Here is a 19,452-nt window from a genome sequence, read left to right as displayed (position 1 = left end):
TGCTGAACCTGCATTCATGGTACCAGACAGGAATAGTGTGCACTGTCTCCTTTCACAAAAGCAGAAAGCGTACATTACCAGTCATGATCACTTGGCGTGACTCAAACACAATCTTCAAAATACGAATATTCAATTTAATTTTACAAAATACAGATACAACACTACCCAATGTAGCAAAATAATGGAATTGAAAAATAATTTCAAAATATATTTAAAGCATTAGGTTCTAAAATAAATAATGCTATCTAAAACAAGTGTTCAGGTTTTGCAATTAGGAGGAGGCAGTTCCACTATTACTGATCTCTTTTTCAACTTCTTTACAAGTTCCATAATTTATGTAGAAAAATATACAAGAAAAGAATTTCAGGATAAAGAATAGGTTGGGTATGTAACATTTAACATAAATAAAAAGCCTAAAGCAAAACCAAAAAGAAAACCAATCGTTTTATTTCTGTACATCAAGACTACAAACAGTATTTTAACACTTCATTTATTACCCAAATTAAGAAATTATACATTTTTATATGGTTACTAGTAAACATCTTAAAATCACTCAGTTTCCCCACATTTAAAAGGATATTGCTGGTTACTGCTTATTAAATATGAAATCCAACAGTTTCCAGTAACAGCAAAATATTTTTTTGCATAAGAGATGAATACAAATTTGATTGTAAATTTTGATGATTTAAAATATAAAACTAAATTTCACAGGGATCCACTTATGAATCTTACATTTTAAACTATAATTCCTGTTTTGAACTGACTGCAGTTTGCATACGAATACCCAATGATGTGCCTACTACTAGGGCTCGGTTCCTTCCATATGAAAGCAAGTCATTTTCCAGATATCAAGTTATATTAAGCAGCATATTCCCACCTACTTTTGTTAGCAGAAATACTGCAGGCAGATGGATATAAAGGCTGTTTAATCACAAGAAAAAAAAAATTGACTAGTGTCTACAGCACAGATATGGTATTTCAGATGGGAAGAAATGATAGGGAAAAGGAATGTGAACACCACAGGCTTCAAATATAAAAGATAAAGCCTGATAACTTTGGTTCAAATAATTTTAATAGTCGTTTACATGTATGCTCTTCCAAAGTGATGAATTTTTTATGTACTGTGTATGTAATAGGAGCCTGATACATTTTTTTAAAAAAAGTCTGTACAGGCACAAAAGACAGAAGCAGAGCAGAGCAAACATGGATAGTAACATCCATTCACAACAGTGTTCAAGTGATAATGACACAGCCAAAGATTGAACTTAAAATAATGCTAATCCGATTTCTCCAAGGTATTTCAGAAAGCACAAATGGAATATTATAAACATTTTATCTCAGTGCCTACCATCTTGAGGGAAGGTAGAATAAAACAAAATCACTTCTGCAACAACTATGATTTGTAAACAATTCTACAAGGTAAGTAAATTTGTTACGTTATTGGTAACGAGTATTTGCATCCTCTCTGTTCTGGTATATCTGCAAACATCTGCCTCGCTTCCACATAAAAGATTATTACAGGATGTTAGCCCCGCCTCACCCCCACGTGCTGCACGGTACACACCTTTATTGCCAGTTTGTGAAATTATTTCCATTTGAACAGCACAAAGCCAAAGCTTCATCTTTGGTTAATTTCACTGAGATGTCACTGTTCTGTAAATGTGCTCTTTCTTCACGTAAACACAGAAAACAGCCACACTGCACACAGCATTCGTTGTTTTGAATCATAAAGCAGTGTCAATGTAATAATAATAAGTGAAAGCTAACTAAGAAACGGTGTTTAAAAATTAAACCTATTTGAGGGCATTTGATAAGACACAAGAGCTGCAGAAACCTAGACAGAATTCCCTTAAAACTGCTTGGGTATGGGTGCTGCTTATAGAGTAGGCACTGGTAACTTCCTCTGCAGATGATCCAAACTCGCATCAGTTCGACTCAGCTTAATTCAAATCCAGCAGCACATTCAATGGCATAAAGAAGCTTGCTTCGCATAAGATTTTCATCATAAAACTCTGGAAGCTTCAGCAAGTTCATGCAGGTACTGGCAGTAGGTAGCCTGTCTAAATCAGATCCTCCGTTGTGAATACAAAACGCAGGATATAACTCCTGAAAATGCAAAAGAAAGAAAAAAACAGATCAAAAATTACATACAAGCCAAAACCTATCCTGTAAGAGCTGGCACAGATTTCTAAGTCCTTAGAATAAAACCTGTCACAATGACATACTCAAATGGTGTTTTCTTTCATTCCTGGCAGCCCCAAAAGCATCCTGAATTGTGTCTCTACCTTGTCCCCACCAAGATATATTAATTTGCAAAACACAAAAAGCGATTTATTTGGTTCTAAGGGAATGATAACAATTTATGTTCATACACTCTATTCTGCAAATTTATGATGCTGCAAAACCAGCAAAACACAAAATGGAAAAAGTAATACAGCAGCATGCAAGAAGTTTTTAGTTCTATTTGGGAAAAACAACAGGGATTCACAACTTCAGACTCTCTCTACCAAGCCTCCCAAATGCCCAGGGACACCGTGTATTCTGTCGGAACAGGAAAGTGATGGGTTCTGCTACGCTGAAGTTTTCTGACAGTGAAGTATATGCTGAACGCAGGGAACAACAGATCACTAGCAGTAACAGGGGTAAATGGAAAAGGACGTTCTGTCATGTTTGAATGACATAATATTTGTCATTGTATAATGACACGGCTTCTTCTGAGAATTCTACTATTTCTTTCCAGGCAGGGAAGACATTGTTTCTGTATACAAAAATCCCAACAGTGAAAAATACATTTGTTACCTCTAAAGCACTGCTTTTGCTGGCAAGAAAGTATTCGTTGTATCAAATGCTTGCCTGAGGTAAATCAGTTCTGATTTTAGAAACTGGAAAGGTCAATGAGATTCTAAGCTAAATTATTGTTCAAATGGAGGCCTTAAAAGTATTTCATGGCTAAATGCTGCATTTTTAGTATTCCTTTCAAAATGCTAATTGAATTCCCCTACCTTAGCTTTAAAAATGGAAAAATGAAGTTCTAAATTGAAATGTCATAGCAAGGGCACCATTTGTTGCATAATTAAATACTGTACAGTGGGAAACTGCAATAGCTTGGAAGTGAAAAGTATCATCAATATATTATGTGACCTGATTGGAACTTAACAATTTTCAGCCAAGCTTTCAGGATTTTTTTTTTTGTCTGTAACAATCACATTTATTAAACTTATTAAACTTTAATTAGCTTTAGTAAATGTTACTCTGAGTCTGAATCTGGCAGTGAAAGTTTAAAATTTTTAAATGATGCAAAGCTAGACTGTGCTATCTATAAGCCATGAATGTCAAGACATTTCCTTAAATTAAGATGCATTAACTTTAAGAAAATGTGAAGGTTCTACAATATAAAGCACACAGAAGATTTCAGAGCGAGAACCAGAAACTGGTTCTGCTCAGAAAAATACAGTACCCATATTAAAACTGTAAACAAATTCTGAAGATAGCTTGTGTTAATGTCTACCATCAACATAAAGATATTCAGATGGTTATTTGGCCAGTAATACTCAGCACTCCTGCAGCTTCGCACCCTTCACCTTAAAGGCTCTAAACAACACGCTGCCATGGGCTACCGAGACATTACTGCTGCTGACATTACCAGGTACTCACTTCCCTTCTGGCAAACACTTCCTGGCAATCGCCTGTTTTGCTGGTAAATCTGATGTTTACAAGATGCTGCTGTAAGCACCATGCAAGTGTTGACCGAACTGCTCAGTGCTGCCCAGCAAGGCAGCAGTAATGCCTGTTCACAGCCTGTTGTGTTGCCAAGACTTTTACATGTGGATTAGTTCGCAAGTGCATTGTACAGTGAATTAATCTTTTAACTTACTGCTATCGTGCTGAAAATGTGATGACTATTTTACTTCCATTTTTTCCTAGCCAAATATGTTAAAGTCAGTTTGTGGCCTATCTCCCAAGCGCACACTCAAAACTTCAGCCTTCCGCATCGGCTTCTTTCTAATGTGTCACTGTCGGTCTTAGTATTTTTAGAAATTTGATTCACTTCCTCCATCCCTTCAAATGTCACACTGGCTACCACAAAGCTGGGTAGCTACATCTGCATTTCCTCCTCTCCCCTTGTCATTAAAAAGGATGACAACAAGTAGAGACTTGTGTTTACTTTGCACACAATCGTTTCCCAATTCTCCCTTCGTTAAATCACTGCTGTGCACTGCTCTAGCCTGGTCCCATCCCACAGTTTTCTAATTGTTCTTCCCGCTGTCCTATAAAATCCTGTTTGTTGCTAGAGTACTGTACAGGGATATTCACATGGACCTGGAGAGTTTAAGAGAAATGCTTGCACTCTTTTAAATAATCAATGACACCAATCAATCAATGAATACCCTAGAGAGGATTCATGTGATTAAACAGCCATCTCCTTTGTCTCCACATCCAAATCTAGTCACCTTGGACACTCTTTACTGTTAAAGGGGATCTAGTTAGTAAGATTTGTGGAGTCTAGGACATGATTCGTTTCACCCTGAAGTAGATATGTAGAACTGTCAGACAAATTACCAACTGAAATGTGCCAATTCCTCTTCTAGGTGCCCACAGAACGAGCGTAGCTCCGCTATAGGCTATAGATACTGAACTCAGAGGACACATTGCCTATCCACACGCTAACAGCACCACACAGCAGTTGCTACAGCAGCTGAAGGGATTATGCTGAGGGTGAGACTGTGCCGGGGGTTACAGAACAATTGTACCAAAGGGAGGTTTAAATGACTGTGTGCTGCAATGGCAGTGCTGCATACCCGTATCAGCTTACAAAGAAACAGGAAAATAAGCAAAAGGATTGAAGAGGGAAGAGAACGTGAAGTGGCAAGCATAAGGGGATAGATGGAAGTCAAAGGGAAAGGGCCATGCTTCTGCTTTCCTGCAGAATGTGGCACTAGAAACAACTCTTCTGCTTCAAAATCGCTCTGCAGGCTGAAAACAAAAAGCTGTTTAAGCTACTGGGAGTATTCTTCTATCACCCCTAGCAACTGATGCACACGCTGCTGTATGACAGCCCACAGGTGCTTTTATGTATCTTAAATCATTCCAGTGTCAGAGGTCTGTGTCTGAGACCATTGTGATTTCAATACTGGCGTGTCTTCTTGTTTGTTTTCCAGAGGAAAACTGTAGTTATGAAAAAAGTAAATCATCAAAAGTTTGAAAATTATAGAACGAATTTTGTTTATTCCGGTAAGAGAAAAAACTGTGGTAAGTGCTACACTGAATTTGTGCGCATGGAAGAGGAAGATGTGGGGGTTTGTTTCATTTATGTGTCACTCCCAAGGACACGTCACAGAAAATGGCCCAATTCCTAGAGCTGAGAGAAAATTCTTCTAGCATTTGCTTTGAGTATTTTTTTAAATACTGATAAAAAACCCAAACAAAACCTCCCAAAAAACCCCACCAGAATAAACTTTCAGAGTATGATTCAAGAAAAAATTGCGCAATACTCCAAGTATGTTGTTTCCGCCTCCACACAATTACATGTATCTGAAGCCCTTGTTCCTATACAAAATCCGTCCCTGAAGAATTTCTGTAATGACAAAATGTTCATTCAACGCCATTTATTTTACAGAACAGGACTTACACAATACCTGCATTCATTTCTTAAGAGTTCATCTACTTATTTTACCCAGTAAGCGTAGGAAATTGGTTACTATCCACTGATGATTAACTATTGTACCACATTACCTTATAATGAGAGAACTTACTAAGTACATGGACCAAATTTTTGTTTAACGGATCTTACTCTTACTTGTAGGGAACTGTATGATGCGATGCCTACATTTTTGCCACATAAGCCCACCTTTGTATTAATTTCATGAAACAGGACAACAGTGAACATGCTGTTGACCACTGTACTAAAGGAGATGGTATTGCTGTGAAGCAGTTGATTCTTTTATTTTCTTACAGAAAAGCACTGAATGGTCCCACATTTTAGAGGAAATTAAGTCCATAGCCAGCTCTTAGCCAGAATTTTGCACCCTGGCTGAAACTCATAGGTAGAGCATCCCCAGAATGTACTTTCTAAATGTCTTTGACTTGCCTTGGCCTCTCTATAAGCAGTAGACAAAAGTTTTCTTTGTACTTAAGCTTCACTGTAAATAGTAAACTAAAGATAGCAGCAAAATATTTAGATACAAAAGGTACTGAGCTGCGAGTCTGTAAGCAGATAAACAGTAATTAGAAGGAAACAGAATACATCTCCCGCTTCAAATGGTTCATTTAAGACGCTCAAAGTTAATAGCTGCTTTTACATCCTAAATCCTCTTTTGCCTGATTTAAAAGACATTATTTGTAACTCATCCTGCTCCTTGAAACTGGTAGCAGTACTGCTTCTGCACAGTAATGTGCAATGGCAGCAGGGACAGAGTAAGTGCTCTCACCAGTGGGTTTGCAGGCTTCACAAATTTTGCAGTTAAAGAACAACAGAACAACATTTAATTATGTATTTTAAATCTATACCCATTGTACACGCAAATGCAGATGTTGAAGCTGTTTCTGTAGTAACAGAGGAACAGTCTTTTCAATTTGGAAATTCCTACAGACAACAAAAGCTTGTATGGTAATCTACAGCATTTACAAAATTTTACCAGAAGCTGGGAAGACACATACCTTAAACCCCAGAAGAGGCGGTCGAGAGCAGCTTGTTACAAACTTGAGTAGTTTGCGTTTCTCTTCATCCGTGAAGCTTTCCACAACTCTCCAGAATATTTTAATTACAGGATGGTCTGCTGTGTAGCCACCTATAATGAGATTTAAATGATTTATAGGTAGAATACTTTAATGTAAGAAATAAATTCTTCAGAAAACCCCGCATCAAGTTTGGGTAAGCCTGCTTGGTTTCCACTGCTGACTTTTGCATATCTATAGATCTCTTTGAGAGCTGCATTTTGATTTTCTCATTCATCGCTTACCTCTGCCTAACAATCTCCCTCAGCTTCTTCAGTGCAGTTTTCCTCATTACATCTTATTTGTTTATTTTTAATTAATTTTATTTAGTTTAGCGTTTTCCTAGTAATTTTGGGGTACTTCCTTTTACTCCAAAAGTCTGCAAAATCTGCAAGACTCGAGGTGTTATTTAATGAATCAACTTACCTTGCAGTAATCTCAGATGTGAACTGATGATATAGTGGCTACTTTTTTATTACGTTCATGATAAATGCAGGGAAAAATGAAGTAAGACACCTTGTATTTCTCACAAGGGAAAAATACAAGCTCTCTCTTCTGGCTGTCTGAGAAATGGTAACTATCTGAATGCTGCTGGGAGAAACTATCATCCCAAAGTCATCTGCAGAATTATTTTCAGGGCAACTAGACACAACCATTGACTAACATCCATTTAGAAAAGGAATTACGTATCCTCCAATAATCTGGCTATAAACTTATATTTAAAGATGCAAACAAAATAAACTGCGTAACTGTATTTCCCAGCATTTATAAAGTTAGGTTGTAATTTTAACCAGTCTTCTGGAATTCAGGCCCGTCTAGAGTTTGGCCAAAGTTAAGAGAGCGACCCTACAACTTCTTTTTAAAAGCTAGGATAAAAAGCAAGTTTATTCATTCCTGAGTCAGTCATAATACATTCTTCTGTTTAAGTAAAAGATGTTTACCTGAATAGTTTGTGAAAGATTTAAGGTCATCCAAACTAATAGGAACCTGGGCACCAGAAATCAGAACCTAACAGTGAAGGAAATTAGACAGTTACATTACAGGCAAAAAATAGCATTTATTTCTTTAAAATAATCGTTTTCTGCAGTTTTACGCAGAAGTACCTGTATTTCCTGTTGATCAAACATTCGAAGCCATTCAAGATTCACAACGTTGGCCAGTCCCTGTCGGAAAGCAAGGCAATGCTGTCGAATTTGTTTGTTTAACCTGTAGTCTGCCACCAGATGGATGTACGCGATTCGGTTAGCGCTGGTAACAGGAATATCTTTTCCACCTGGCTTCAGCTCAACCACCTATAAACATAACAATTTTAATCATCTTAGTAAACTTTAATTCTGTATCCTGTAACCATAACACTGAACTGCAAAACATTTTAGTACCTGATGGAAATATTTGAAGTTTACTAAAATCCACTCAAGATTATAAGATAACAAAAAATAAGATAACATAATTTGACAAGTTATAGAAGTAAGGCTTTTCTGTTAACTCTTAAGAGCACATCCTGTGGCACCCAGTTGTTAGACCCAGACCTTCAGCTGCTAACGTAGCTCACCATGTGGCCCCAGGGTTTATTACCAGAAAGCACATTCAGCAAAGTCAGAGCTCTTTCATAGGAGACAGTGTGTAATAAATACTAAATCCACCACTGCAAGTCAGACAGAAACTGAGGTGAAAATCTTCCCCTTGGCACTCAAAAAAAAAAAAAACAAAAAAAAAAAATCAAAAAAAAAAATCAAGCCTAAACCTTGTTTTTCTACTGAGAAGCTTCTCCTCCAAATATACCAAGATACCTCAGCATGGAAGAATTTTTAAAGAAAAACCCCCAAACCAAAGATACTGTAATTGCATTAAGGTATAAACCAGCACCAATGATTGTTATTAAAACACTGAAAACATTTACATATTCTGCTCTTTACCACATGAGGTTAATTTTGTTGAGTAGCAGCACAACTGGAGGGGATTATTAGAGTACTAAGAAGAGAATTTTTAAAAACTGAAAAGCTGAGATAGTCACCTTCTGACCTCTTCCCCAAAAAAGTTTGTTTTTCTGCTCTCTGGAGTCAGCAATTTTTCCATTGTTTTTAAACAACTGGGCACCTCCCATATTTAGAGCACAGAGAATTAAACACATGAATAGCTCATTTTGTAACATGATACGTAATAATGTGAGCTGTTCTAGTACTAAGCAAAATACAAAATGGTAAGATTAAAAATTTTACAGTGCTTTTGAGCATTCGGATTTTCACTTGACTCACAGCTTTTTAAGGCCAAAAGAGAACATTAAGATCTGTGAAGCTGACCTCCTTGATAACACAGGCCAGAGGATTCTGTCTGGAGATTCTTCCTGTATTTAACTCAATAAATCCATAGATGAGTTAGAGCACATTTTTTAGAGAGACAGGCAATGCCGGTGTAAAGCCTTCATGTGATGGAGTATTTACCACTTTCCTTGATAAGTGAGAACAACCTGAATTACAATAGGCGTTAAAAATATTTCTTACTTCCCACTTTAATCCTTCAGCTGCAAGCTTCTTGCTTTTGTTACGCCTACATTAAAAAACTCATTCTCCATCATGTCTCTGTGCAGGTAATACTGACTAAACTTTTCAGGGAGTAGGATTTAAGCAAAGTAAAATCAAGGTGGCAGTTAGCTGACTGTTTCATACTCTGCACACATTAGCTTGCTCCCTTCTGAGTGAGTCCCCTTTCAACAAGAGCCATGGACACAAGAGGCAGGATTGCTTTCTCCGGGGTCCACCTCTTGCAGCGCCTGGCATGTGATGCAGCCAGCCACTCTAGCAGATGCAGGCCAGTACCTGGAGCCACTGACTTGCCTGAGAGTGAGAGTACTTTTACTGGTAAAGTCCCCAAGGAGTTTTAAAAGAAGCATGGGACATGTTCCACACCACAATGGAAACATCTGACAAGGCGGCGTCCTTGTGCTGCTAAACTTTCTCCTCTGCAGGCAACAACATGGTCTACAAATGTACTGTTTCATCCCACTACAGTAGTTTTACTGATGTCACTGGAAAGTTGGTCAATAATTGGATTCATCTAGTGATGAGAAACATTCTGATTTTCACTTTGAGTCCAGTGGGTGGAGTTTGTTCATACCCATTTTCTTATTTCAGTATTGTCCTATACCTTAACCAGTTCTTTCCTTCCTTCTCAATTCTATCCATGACAGCACCTCAGGGCAACAACTTCATTAATCTTCCCAGAGACTTTTTCACTCAGCTAAAATAAGGCAGGTTCCTTTAATTTCCCCCTCCTCCTCCCTTTAACAAACCGTAACAATATTAGAAAGCCTTCTCTTACTATTTAAATACCTGTCCTCTTTAGTATTATGGGATCAGAGCTACCCAGGATGTTCCACATGAAAGGTCATTGCTGAGACCTCAACACTACTAACACTTTGCTATCTGTTCACTGACAAATTTTCTCTATTTGTTTTGCATAACTGCATAAGTACTTGTTCTTTGGTTCCTACTTCAACAAACGCAATTCCTCTCTTTGAGGTATGGACACATTACATTCAGCCATATTAATGCATATCTATATCACTTAACTCGTCAAGCTTCTCTTTAGAATAGGGACACCAACAACAGACTAACAAAGAGTTATTATTCCATTTGCCTGAGGGATGGGATGCCATCCAGAGGGGCCTGGACAAGCTCAAGAAAAAGGCCCATGTAAACCTCAGAAGGTTCAACAAGGCCAAGTACAAGGTCCTGCACCTGGGTTGGGGCAACCCTGGGTATCAATACAGGCTGGGGGATGAAGGGCTTGACAGCAGCCCTGTAGAGAAGGACCTGGGGATACCAGGGAATGAAAAGCTGGATGTGAGCTGGCAATGTGTACTCACAGCCCAGAAAGCCAACAGTATCCTGGGCTGCATCTAAAGAAGCATGGCCAGCAAGTGAGGGGGAGGGAAGGTGATTCTCCCCCTCCACTCTAGTGAGAGCCCACCTGGAGTGCTGGGTCCAGGTCTGGAGTCCTCAGCACACAAAAGACATGGACCTGTTGGATAGGGTCCAGAGGAGAGCCACGAAAGTGATCAGAGAGGTAGAACCCCTCTGCTATGAGGACAGGTTGAGAGAGTCAGGGTTTTTCAGCCTGGAGAAGAGAAGGCTCTGGAGAGACCTTTTTCTGACCTTCCAGGACTTCAAGGGGGCTTATAAGAAAGATGAGGACAATCTTTTTAGCAGGGCCTGTTGTGAACAGGACAAGGGGCAATAGTTTTAAACTAAAAGAGGGGAGATTTAGACTAGATATAAGGAGGAAATTTTTTACAATGAGGGTGGTGAAACACTGGCCCAGGTTTCCCAGAGAGATGGTAGATGCCCCATCCCTGGAAACATTCCAGGTCAGGCTGGACGAGGCTCTCAGCAACCTGACCTAGTTGAAGGGGGTTGGACTAGATGACCTTTAAAGGTCCCTTCCAACTCAAACCACTCCATGAATTTCTGTGTATCTACATAAAAAGAAGCTTAAACTGACATCTTTCCTAAAACAGCAAAAGGGAACTACTGGCAGGGTGCTCTAAGAAAACCGCTGTTCACCCAGCCCTTGATGAAGTAAATGTCTAACCTTCCCTGCAGGTCAGCAAATAAGAGATCAGGACACAAGTTACTTTATGCCTGTATTTGCATTACAATAGTATTGTGTCCACAGTGGTCTAAGGATGTTGGGAAAGCTGTATTCATTGTACCAGAAAAGCTGTTCTCTCTCCCTGTAACACCTGCAAATTAGAGAAGAAAAACACTGTACTCTTTCTTGACACTGTTTTTAGAAAATAGAAAAAATTTTTTTAAAAAAAATCCTATTTTTCCTTTTGTTCTTACATTTTTAAGTAGGAAACCTTGATTTCTGATCCAGCGACACTTCTGTAGCTCCCACTCCTCCCCACAACACTGCATTGCTACAATTAAGACTACAACAGTTAACTAAATTTCCTGGAATTGTCCAGTGATGTAACAACCCATTTTCAGAGGTTTTCAATGTGAGATTCATTCTACAACTGTTTTGTCAAAGTGTCATCACTGTTTCAAAGAAAAGGGCTAATGTAGTAGGAATAATAAATATATTATGCCATAAAGGCTAAGAAGGATGTAAAACAGAAGACAGGCAATAGTAACACTTGGTAACAGTAAAACTATAGTAAATGTCAATGTAGTTCACTTTTTACTTATTCAACTTCTTTTCATGGCTTTTTGAAGGAACTATTGTAGAATTCCCACTTAATTCTAAATGTCTGGAATTATTTCTGAAGGATTCCTTTTCAAAAAGACCACCACACAATTTACTACATCTTTAAAGATGGTCAGCTTGCATTTTTTTTATCTAGCAAATTTTCACCACTAGATGGTGGAAGACAATCACATAGGTTACACAGGCTGGGCAAAAACAGAAAACTACCCAAAACATGTGGAATTGTGTTACTTTTTTTTTTTGTAGATTTAAGATTAAACAACAACAACAAAAAATTTGAACTTGGTTTATTATCAAAATCACAAATTTTAAAAGCAATCAAATCATATATAATCCTTAAATAAGTATTCAGATCATTCAGACTCAAAGTACATCTTCAAAATGAAGAGGAAACATCAAAATGGGATAGAAAAGTCCCATATTTTTAAAAACCTGTGAGAAACATTGCTTTGCCATTTTTTAGTACTGTGGATAGAATTAATCAACTTAATTTATATTCTTAAGAAAACAACCGGAGCTTGTAAAAAAAATTTAAATCTCTATTTTATGTATAGTAGCAGTTCAAGTGAACAGTTCAGATTATTATTTTGAGTTACTATTTTGAACATTAGCATAATGAAATAAATATAGAGCAAAAAAAATCAGGAAAAAATGTAATATTTGTCAAGCTGAATTCAGGGGGTTTATCTTCTGGCTTGTTGATAATAATCTGTCACATACAGTCGATTTGTAATGTGATTACAGGCAGAAAATGGCGAGTGTCTGTTGGTAGACAAACTCAGCTGCTGCTCACAGCTCTGGCAGTGGCAGCTGCTTCCCAAGCTAATGGAGAAATAAGGGAATATACAGAGATAAAGTAGGACATATTTTAGGAAAGAATGAGAGACATGTCATCTCGGTATTCTTTTTTTGTGTATGAAGACATCAGACATGCACTTCCAGTGCAATTTCAAAAAGCACTCTTGGTATGAACTTTTAGAAACGTGTTTTTAAGGACAGTCGAAAATATTTTATTTTTCCCTTGGACTCTGATCACTTTGGTTCACACCACCCCTAAAGCCTTTCCCTTTTCTGAATAAGCTGATAAAAGTTTGCTTTCTTTGTCATCTGCCTTCCAGATGTTCAGGCAGGAGCTCCAGGTAGGTGATTGCATTTGAATGCCTAAGAATGCATTTGCCTTAAGTGTTATAAATCTGCCTGAGAAGAATCAGCTTCAAGTTAAATACTTTGCTTCTGAAAACACTGTATCCTAGTAAAGAAGTTGTGAAGACAGAAACTTTCAGAATTATTTTTAAGGCTTCAAAATTTTCTTCCGGGTAAATTTAAATGCGAAGAACTCTCCTTTAGTGAGTTAATGTATTTTCAGTAACAGCAGCAGCATTCCCATCTGTTTAACAGGCCAAAGAAGGTATCCCAACACCTACTTCTGTGCGGATTTCACAGGAACTGCTGCCATACATGTTACAGTGCTTTTCTGTGGATTTGTGCTTCTTAATTATGGGAATCTTCTGAGTATCACAGAATCATTTGCTTAGAAGAGACCTTTAAGGCCCACCGTTCACCTTGCACTGCCAGGGTCCCTACACCAAGTCTCTCAGTGCCACATCTACACGTCTTCCAAACAGCCCCAGGGACGGGCACTCCACCACTTCCCTGGGTAGCCTGTTTCAATGCTTCACAACCCTCTCTGTAAAGAAATTTTACCCAATATCCAACCTAAACCTCCCCTGGAGCAACTTGAGGATGTTTCCTCTCGTCCTGTCACTTGTTATATGGGAGAAGAGACCAACCCTCACCTCACAACAACCTCCCTTCAGGTAGTTGTAGAGTGATAAGGTCTCCCCTCAGCCTCTTCTTCTCCAGGCTGAACAACCCAAGTCCCCTCAGCCGCTCCTCACAGAATGTGTTCTCTAAACCCTTCACCAGCTTCATTGCCCTCTCTGGACACACTCCAGCACTTCAATGTCCTTCTTGTAGTTAGGGTCCCAAAACTGGACACAATACTCAAGGTGTGGCCTCACCAGTGCCAAGTACAGGGGGACAATCACTTCCCTCCTCCTATTCTGATACCAGAATAGGTATTCCTGTTCTGGAATACCAAACTATTTCTGATACAAGCCAGGATGCCACTGGCCTTCTCGGCCACCTACCTGGGCACACTGCTGGCTCATCTTCAGCCGGCTGTCAACCAGCACCTCCAGGTCCTTTTCCGCTGGGCAGTTTTCCAGCCACTCTTCCCCAAGCCTGTAGCATTGCAGGGGGTTGTTGTGGCCCAAGTGCAAGACCCGGCACTTGGCCTTACCGAACCTCAGCCCACCGGCCTCAGCCCATGGATGCAGCTTCTTCAGATCCCTCTGTAGAGCCTCCCAACCCTCAAGTAGATCAACACACACACCTGAGTTGGTGTCATCTGCGAACTTGCTGAGGGTGCACTCAACCCCCTCATCCAGATCATTGATAAAGATGTTGAAGAGAACAGGCCCCAAAACTGAACCCTGGGGAACACGACTGGGGACCGGCCACCAGCTGGATTTAACTCCATTCACCATCACTCTCTGGGCCCTGCCATCCAGCCAGTTTTTGATCCAGCACAGAGTACACTCATCCAAACCACAGGCATCCAGTTTCTCCAGGACAATGCTGTGGGAAACAGTGTCAAAGGCTTTACTAAAGTCCAGGTAGACAACATCCACAGCTCTTCCTTCATCCACTAAACGGGTCACCTTGTCACAGAAGGAGATCAAGTTGGTCAAAGAGGACCTGGCTTTCATAAACCTCATTAAAAAAACCCATTATAGAGTCTTCTGATCATGTTCAACTGTTCTGATCCATGTAATCTCAAGAATCAATGTCTGAGAAGACTCATTGGAGTACAGAATCTAACATTTTTGAAGGAAGAGGAACACATATTTGCATCTTCCTCTCTTCTCCTGGACAGCCACAAAACTCACCTTCTTCACTAAGGAGGTGGGAGGGAGGTCTGAAAAAAGGAGGCATTTTCTTGAATTTGTTAACCTTACACTTATTATAAGCATTTTATAACCATTTTATCACCATCTAATCTACAAGATAAAAGGAAAATAAAATCAATATACACAGCCACTTGAAGGGACCTGCAACTATAGGCTGACATTCCTTTGAGTCATTTTTACTGGCCACCATTTTATGCAGCAGATCCAACAGCTGAGATCGAGGCTGGTATCGATGCATTAGATAGTTCTTTATCAAAAGCTAAAGCTATCTGAGGTTGGAAGATAAGGTTGATGGCACAGCTCCCCTAATTAGCAGGTCTAATGTGCAAATTATTAAGTACCTTTTTCAACTTCTGGTGAATGCACTTTGACAATAGTTTAATGGGATCTAAAAGCACATTACAGGATTGGAATCAATATGCTGATAATAGAATTTCTACCTTCTACCACTGACAGAGGCAGTAGAGCCCGTTCTGAATGTGTCTTTCATTGCAGATAATGCTTTCTTGCCACGACTGGTGGATGGACACTGTCATGAGGATAGCTATTTACAATGATAGATTTATGATGCATTTATTGGGCACTAATTTATTAGACACTAAAGTGGTTGTTTAGCTGAAAACTAGAGATAATGTACATTCAACATAAGGAGTGCAAATTAAGCTCTTTTCCCAAAGTGAATTAGCCTTACCTTGACACAATTAATTAGTATGCAATCGTTACACCAAATACCAGACAAAATGTATTTAGCCCTATGAGGTTTATTTATACTTCATTTCATTACCTTAAAAGTAAGTTGTTGCATTAAACACAGAAGACGGTGACAAGAACCAATTAGTTCTCTTGAACTACACTAACATGCAGTCTCATTAAAAGATGGTTAATACTTCATGGGTATAGCATTCTCTGTCCAAGTATAAACATAGCAAAACAGCACCAGAATATTTAACCTACATTTCATTTAGTTACTCAGAAACTTTTAAAGTTATGCCGCACAATTAAAAATCAAAAGTCCTGACAATACTAGCCATAGCCCTCAGAGAATTTTAACAAAGAAATCCAGCTTTTTAGCAATAATGCATTTTTTACAAGTTTTTATTGCAGTAGGTAGAGCTAGCAACATCTCTAACTTGCATCCCCTTTTATGTTATTTCTGAGCTATTTCTCTTTTCTATGTCCTTCTACCTTACTTGTTGAGGTAGGTTCCAGCTTGTGTGGGGCTAACTTTCAAGGACATACAGAGCAGATGTATAAAGTATGGAAACTAAAACCTCTCCAGAAAATATTAGCTGCTTTTCATTTTTAATTAGAGACTAAACCAGATTTCTATTAGCTGCAATCAACAAAACTATTACTTTAAGTGTATTTAAATTAATGGCTGTAGAATACAAACAGCAGACTTTTTTTCCCCCCAGAAAATCCTAGGTTATATTGGAAACTGCCATCTTATGTGCCTTCCAACCTAGAAACCAAGTACACGGGAACTACAGAATTTGATTCAGGTTTTGATATAGGGAGTGTAACCCGGGCAGGGGGAAATGCGTGTTTAATTTGAAACTTAACTTGTATCAGGCAAGTATGGCCTTCAGTATGATTCAGGAACCACAAATTTGAGGATACAATTTTAAAATGTTAATGCAATCCAGGTTTTAGGATCTTCCAAAACACCAGGAAATGGATGATAGAGAAAAGATTAAGCCTGTGCCTGATGCTTTTACAACAGAAGTCCTGGACATCAAACTTGTGATGATTTAGGCAGCAGTGGAGAATTCAACAATTCCCAGACTAGCTGCTGCATCTCCGCAGTGCTGCAGCTTCTGGGAGATGTACACAGTCCCAGGCTTCCCTGGGAAACCCGAGAGAACTGCTTACCCCCTTTTACAGTCTCTTGTTTCTTCCAAAAGAAACAAGGCTGTATTTGGATCCCACTGCATGTCACAACGTCATCACATCTACTTTTTGATCCAATTATTAAATATCATAATCAAGTATAAGTATACCATAAGCAGTACTCAATTGCAAATCCTCAAAAATTAAAGAGGAAGCATTAACTAAGGAGGTTGACTGTATTAGTACGTAAACATAGATTTTTCAAGCTCTAGGGACATTTATTCTACTATGAGCATAAGTGACCTTAAGCACTCACAACAGAGCAAATAAAAGCTATGATCAAATTATGTAGTACAATTGCATTAAAAACTCTTACTTAAGCACCTAACTGACTGGCCCTAACTGCTTTTTAGAAGCGCTGGACATTCGTTTCTCCCCTCTGACTCACCTGGTATCTCGGCCCCTCAAAAAAAGCCCAAGAAACAAAACAAAATAAAACACCCCCCCCCCCACCCTAACTGCTTTTTAGAAGCGCTGGACATTCGTTTCTCCCCTCTGACTCACCTGGTATCTCGGCCCCTCAAAAAAAGCCCAAGAAACAAAACAAAATAAAACACCCCCCCCAAAAACCCAGGTCTAACTTCAGGCCCTCTGCTTTGAAAATTACAGCTAACAGAGACAATGCTTATCTCACAATAAAGGGCCATTATTATTTAAACCCATTCTTATTTCCACCTCTGATTCCAAAACCAGGCAGTACTCCTATAGTTTATAGACCATCGAACCCTTTTGCAATTATTTGAAGTGCAATCAAGGAAACAAAGTATTTTGTTCAAAAATTATCTCAGGCCATAGAATTTTTCATGTATGACTGTTAGAAAATAATCACTACAGTTTGATACTTAAAAGACCAGACCTTTACATCATCATCCACAGTTATTCTTCTAAGTACCTGACCAGTTATTCTCTACTCCAAACACTGAATCAGAATCCCTATGATGCCTCACAACACACAGCACCTTTAACAATTGTTTCCTATCACTTTTAAATTAATTATTTGAATTAGAAGGGGTAGTAACAATTCATCAATCATAAATAAAAGGGGAAAAAAAAAAAGCAAAAGCCATTCTCACCTGTGCTTCCCCAAGGTCATTATTTACCACAGTGAAATTTAGTCCAAGTTCTTCCACATCCCCTTCATAGCTCTTGAGAAAAAGCAAATTTTTGTACATTTCTGGATCTAATGAAGCTAAATGATGAATGTCAACATCAGCACTTGTCCCCAATAATTTTGAGAGGAAAAAACTAGCAAATGGCAGCTCCACCAGCATATTTTCATAAAGAGCCTGGAAAACAAAGCAATTAAAATCACATTAGATTTTAGTGTTCCATATGCAGGAATTCTGAAGGCGATTGTCTATTTCTCAACTTTTTGTTAATTCCTTCTTAATTCGGTGCCTGAATAGGATCTTCTGGTATGGCAACAGCCCAAATATTGCGTGAATTTAAAAACACTCACCCAAAGTTTGAAATTTTAGTACTCTAGTGAACAAACGAGCTCCCAAATTTTACAAATTCATAATGTGGTGATTTAAAAGGTAAGGTCATTGCTTTTTTTTTTATTGCTAGAAATTAACCTTCTTATCCGAACTATGACAGCAAACAGGAAGTGCATCAATTGCATGGATTGGCAAGAAAAGCAAAGTTTTCTAAAGGACAACACAAATGCATCAAGAATGTCTTCCAAAAAAAGTTAGTTTCTCTTTCTCTATTAGCACAGTCACAAACAATATTCTTCCATTCAAATCAGTTGCTACATGTAAAATAATCTGCCCCTTAAAAGTAACTATGCAAAACCAGTACATTGTAAACTAAACCAAGTAAACTATTTCTCTTACATGTTACACAGGTTTATTGCTGCACATTTTTGGTAATTCTATTGCTTCAAACCATCCTAATTTCCAAGCCGACAGCTTACCAGTTATGACTGTATCATATACCCAATCCTTCCTTGGCCTGACACTGTTAAACCTGTCAGAATGAGCCTGTCCTGCATATGCAGTACTCACAAAAAAAGTATTTTTACTGTAAACTGAGAGTTTCCTCAAGAATTTTCAAAAACACACAAAACTGCAGCAATACCAGTCTCACTCGTCTACTCTATGACTTCACTTTGACATAACACAAAGCAACTTTGCCTATTTTTCATACAATAAGTAACAACTTGTCGGTTAGGAGAAAAAAGTACTGATGGCAGCTCTCAAAGGGAGAGATGCAAGCTTCAGAGCTAGAGAAAGCAATCATGAATCAAGGAAAAAAAGACCGTTGCCTTTACAAAAATATTCCTGACACATGCTGTCTGTGCGCAGCCTTTCCCATTGTCCAGTCTGTTTGCCACATCAGCATCTCTAACAACAATGCCCCGATCTTTACAGTATCATTAATATCACTGCCAGGCTGATGAGAAAAGGCATCATCAGCACAACATCATTTCTTTTTTTCTTTTTACTCTTCAAGAGCAGTGCTTTGGCATTACTTAATTCCTCCATAACCTGCTGCAAACTTAGAAAAGGAAGAACAATGAACAAAAAAAAAAGGAATGAAGACTAATAAATGTAGTTGTAATCACTTGGTGATATTCCAACAAAGACGTTAAGAAACATGTACACAATTCCTTAAACTTTTGAAAGAAAATTTCTATGAGGCGAGTTAGACCTTGCAGAAA

At 38.5% G+C, this 19,452-nt stretch overlaps 1 protein-coding gene across 1 annotated transcript in view; it reads right to left on the bottom strand.

Moving 5' to 3' along the window:
• Positions 1-1,058: 1,058 nt before the first annotated feature.
• The window catches only part of UBE3C (ubiquitin protein ligase E3C), a 75,986-nt gene continuing 57,592 nt past the window's right edge, over positions 1,059-19,452 (bottom strand). Inside the window, exons 19-23 of the mRNA XM_010139339.1 lie at positions 17,861-18,073; positions 7,818-8,006; positions 7,656-7,722; positions 6,658-6,788; positions 1,059-2,106 (exon numbers count right to left, since the gene is read on the bottom strand). Of these exons, the coding sequence (XP_010137641.1) occupies positions 1,936-2,106; positions 6,658-6,788; positions 7,656-7,722; positions 7,818-8,006; positions 17,861-18,073 (771 nt within the window). The 3' untranslated portion in view covers positions 1,059-1,935. The remainder of the gene's footprint in view (positions 2,107-6,657; positions 6,789-7,655; positions 7,723-7,817; positions 8,007-17,860; positions 18,074-19,452) is intronic.

The sequence above is a fragment of the Buceros rhinoceros genome, unplaced genomic scaffold (assembly GCF_000710305.1).
Source record: "Buceros rhinoceros silvestris isolate BGI_N320 unplaced genomic scaffold, ASM71030v1 scaffold13697, whole genome shotgun sequence".
Classification (NCBI taxonomy): Eukaryota; Metazoa; Chordata; class Aves; order Bucerotiformes; family Bucerotidae; genus Buceros; species Buceros rhinoceros.
The sequence above is the reverse complement of the archived record's forward strand: the minus strand, read 5'-3'. Positions and strand labels throughout refer to the sequence as shown.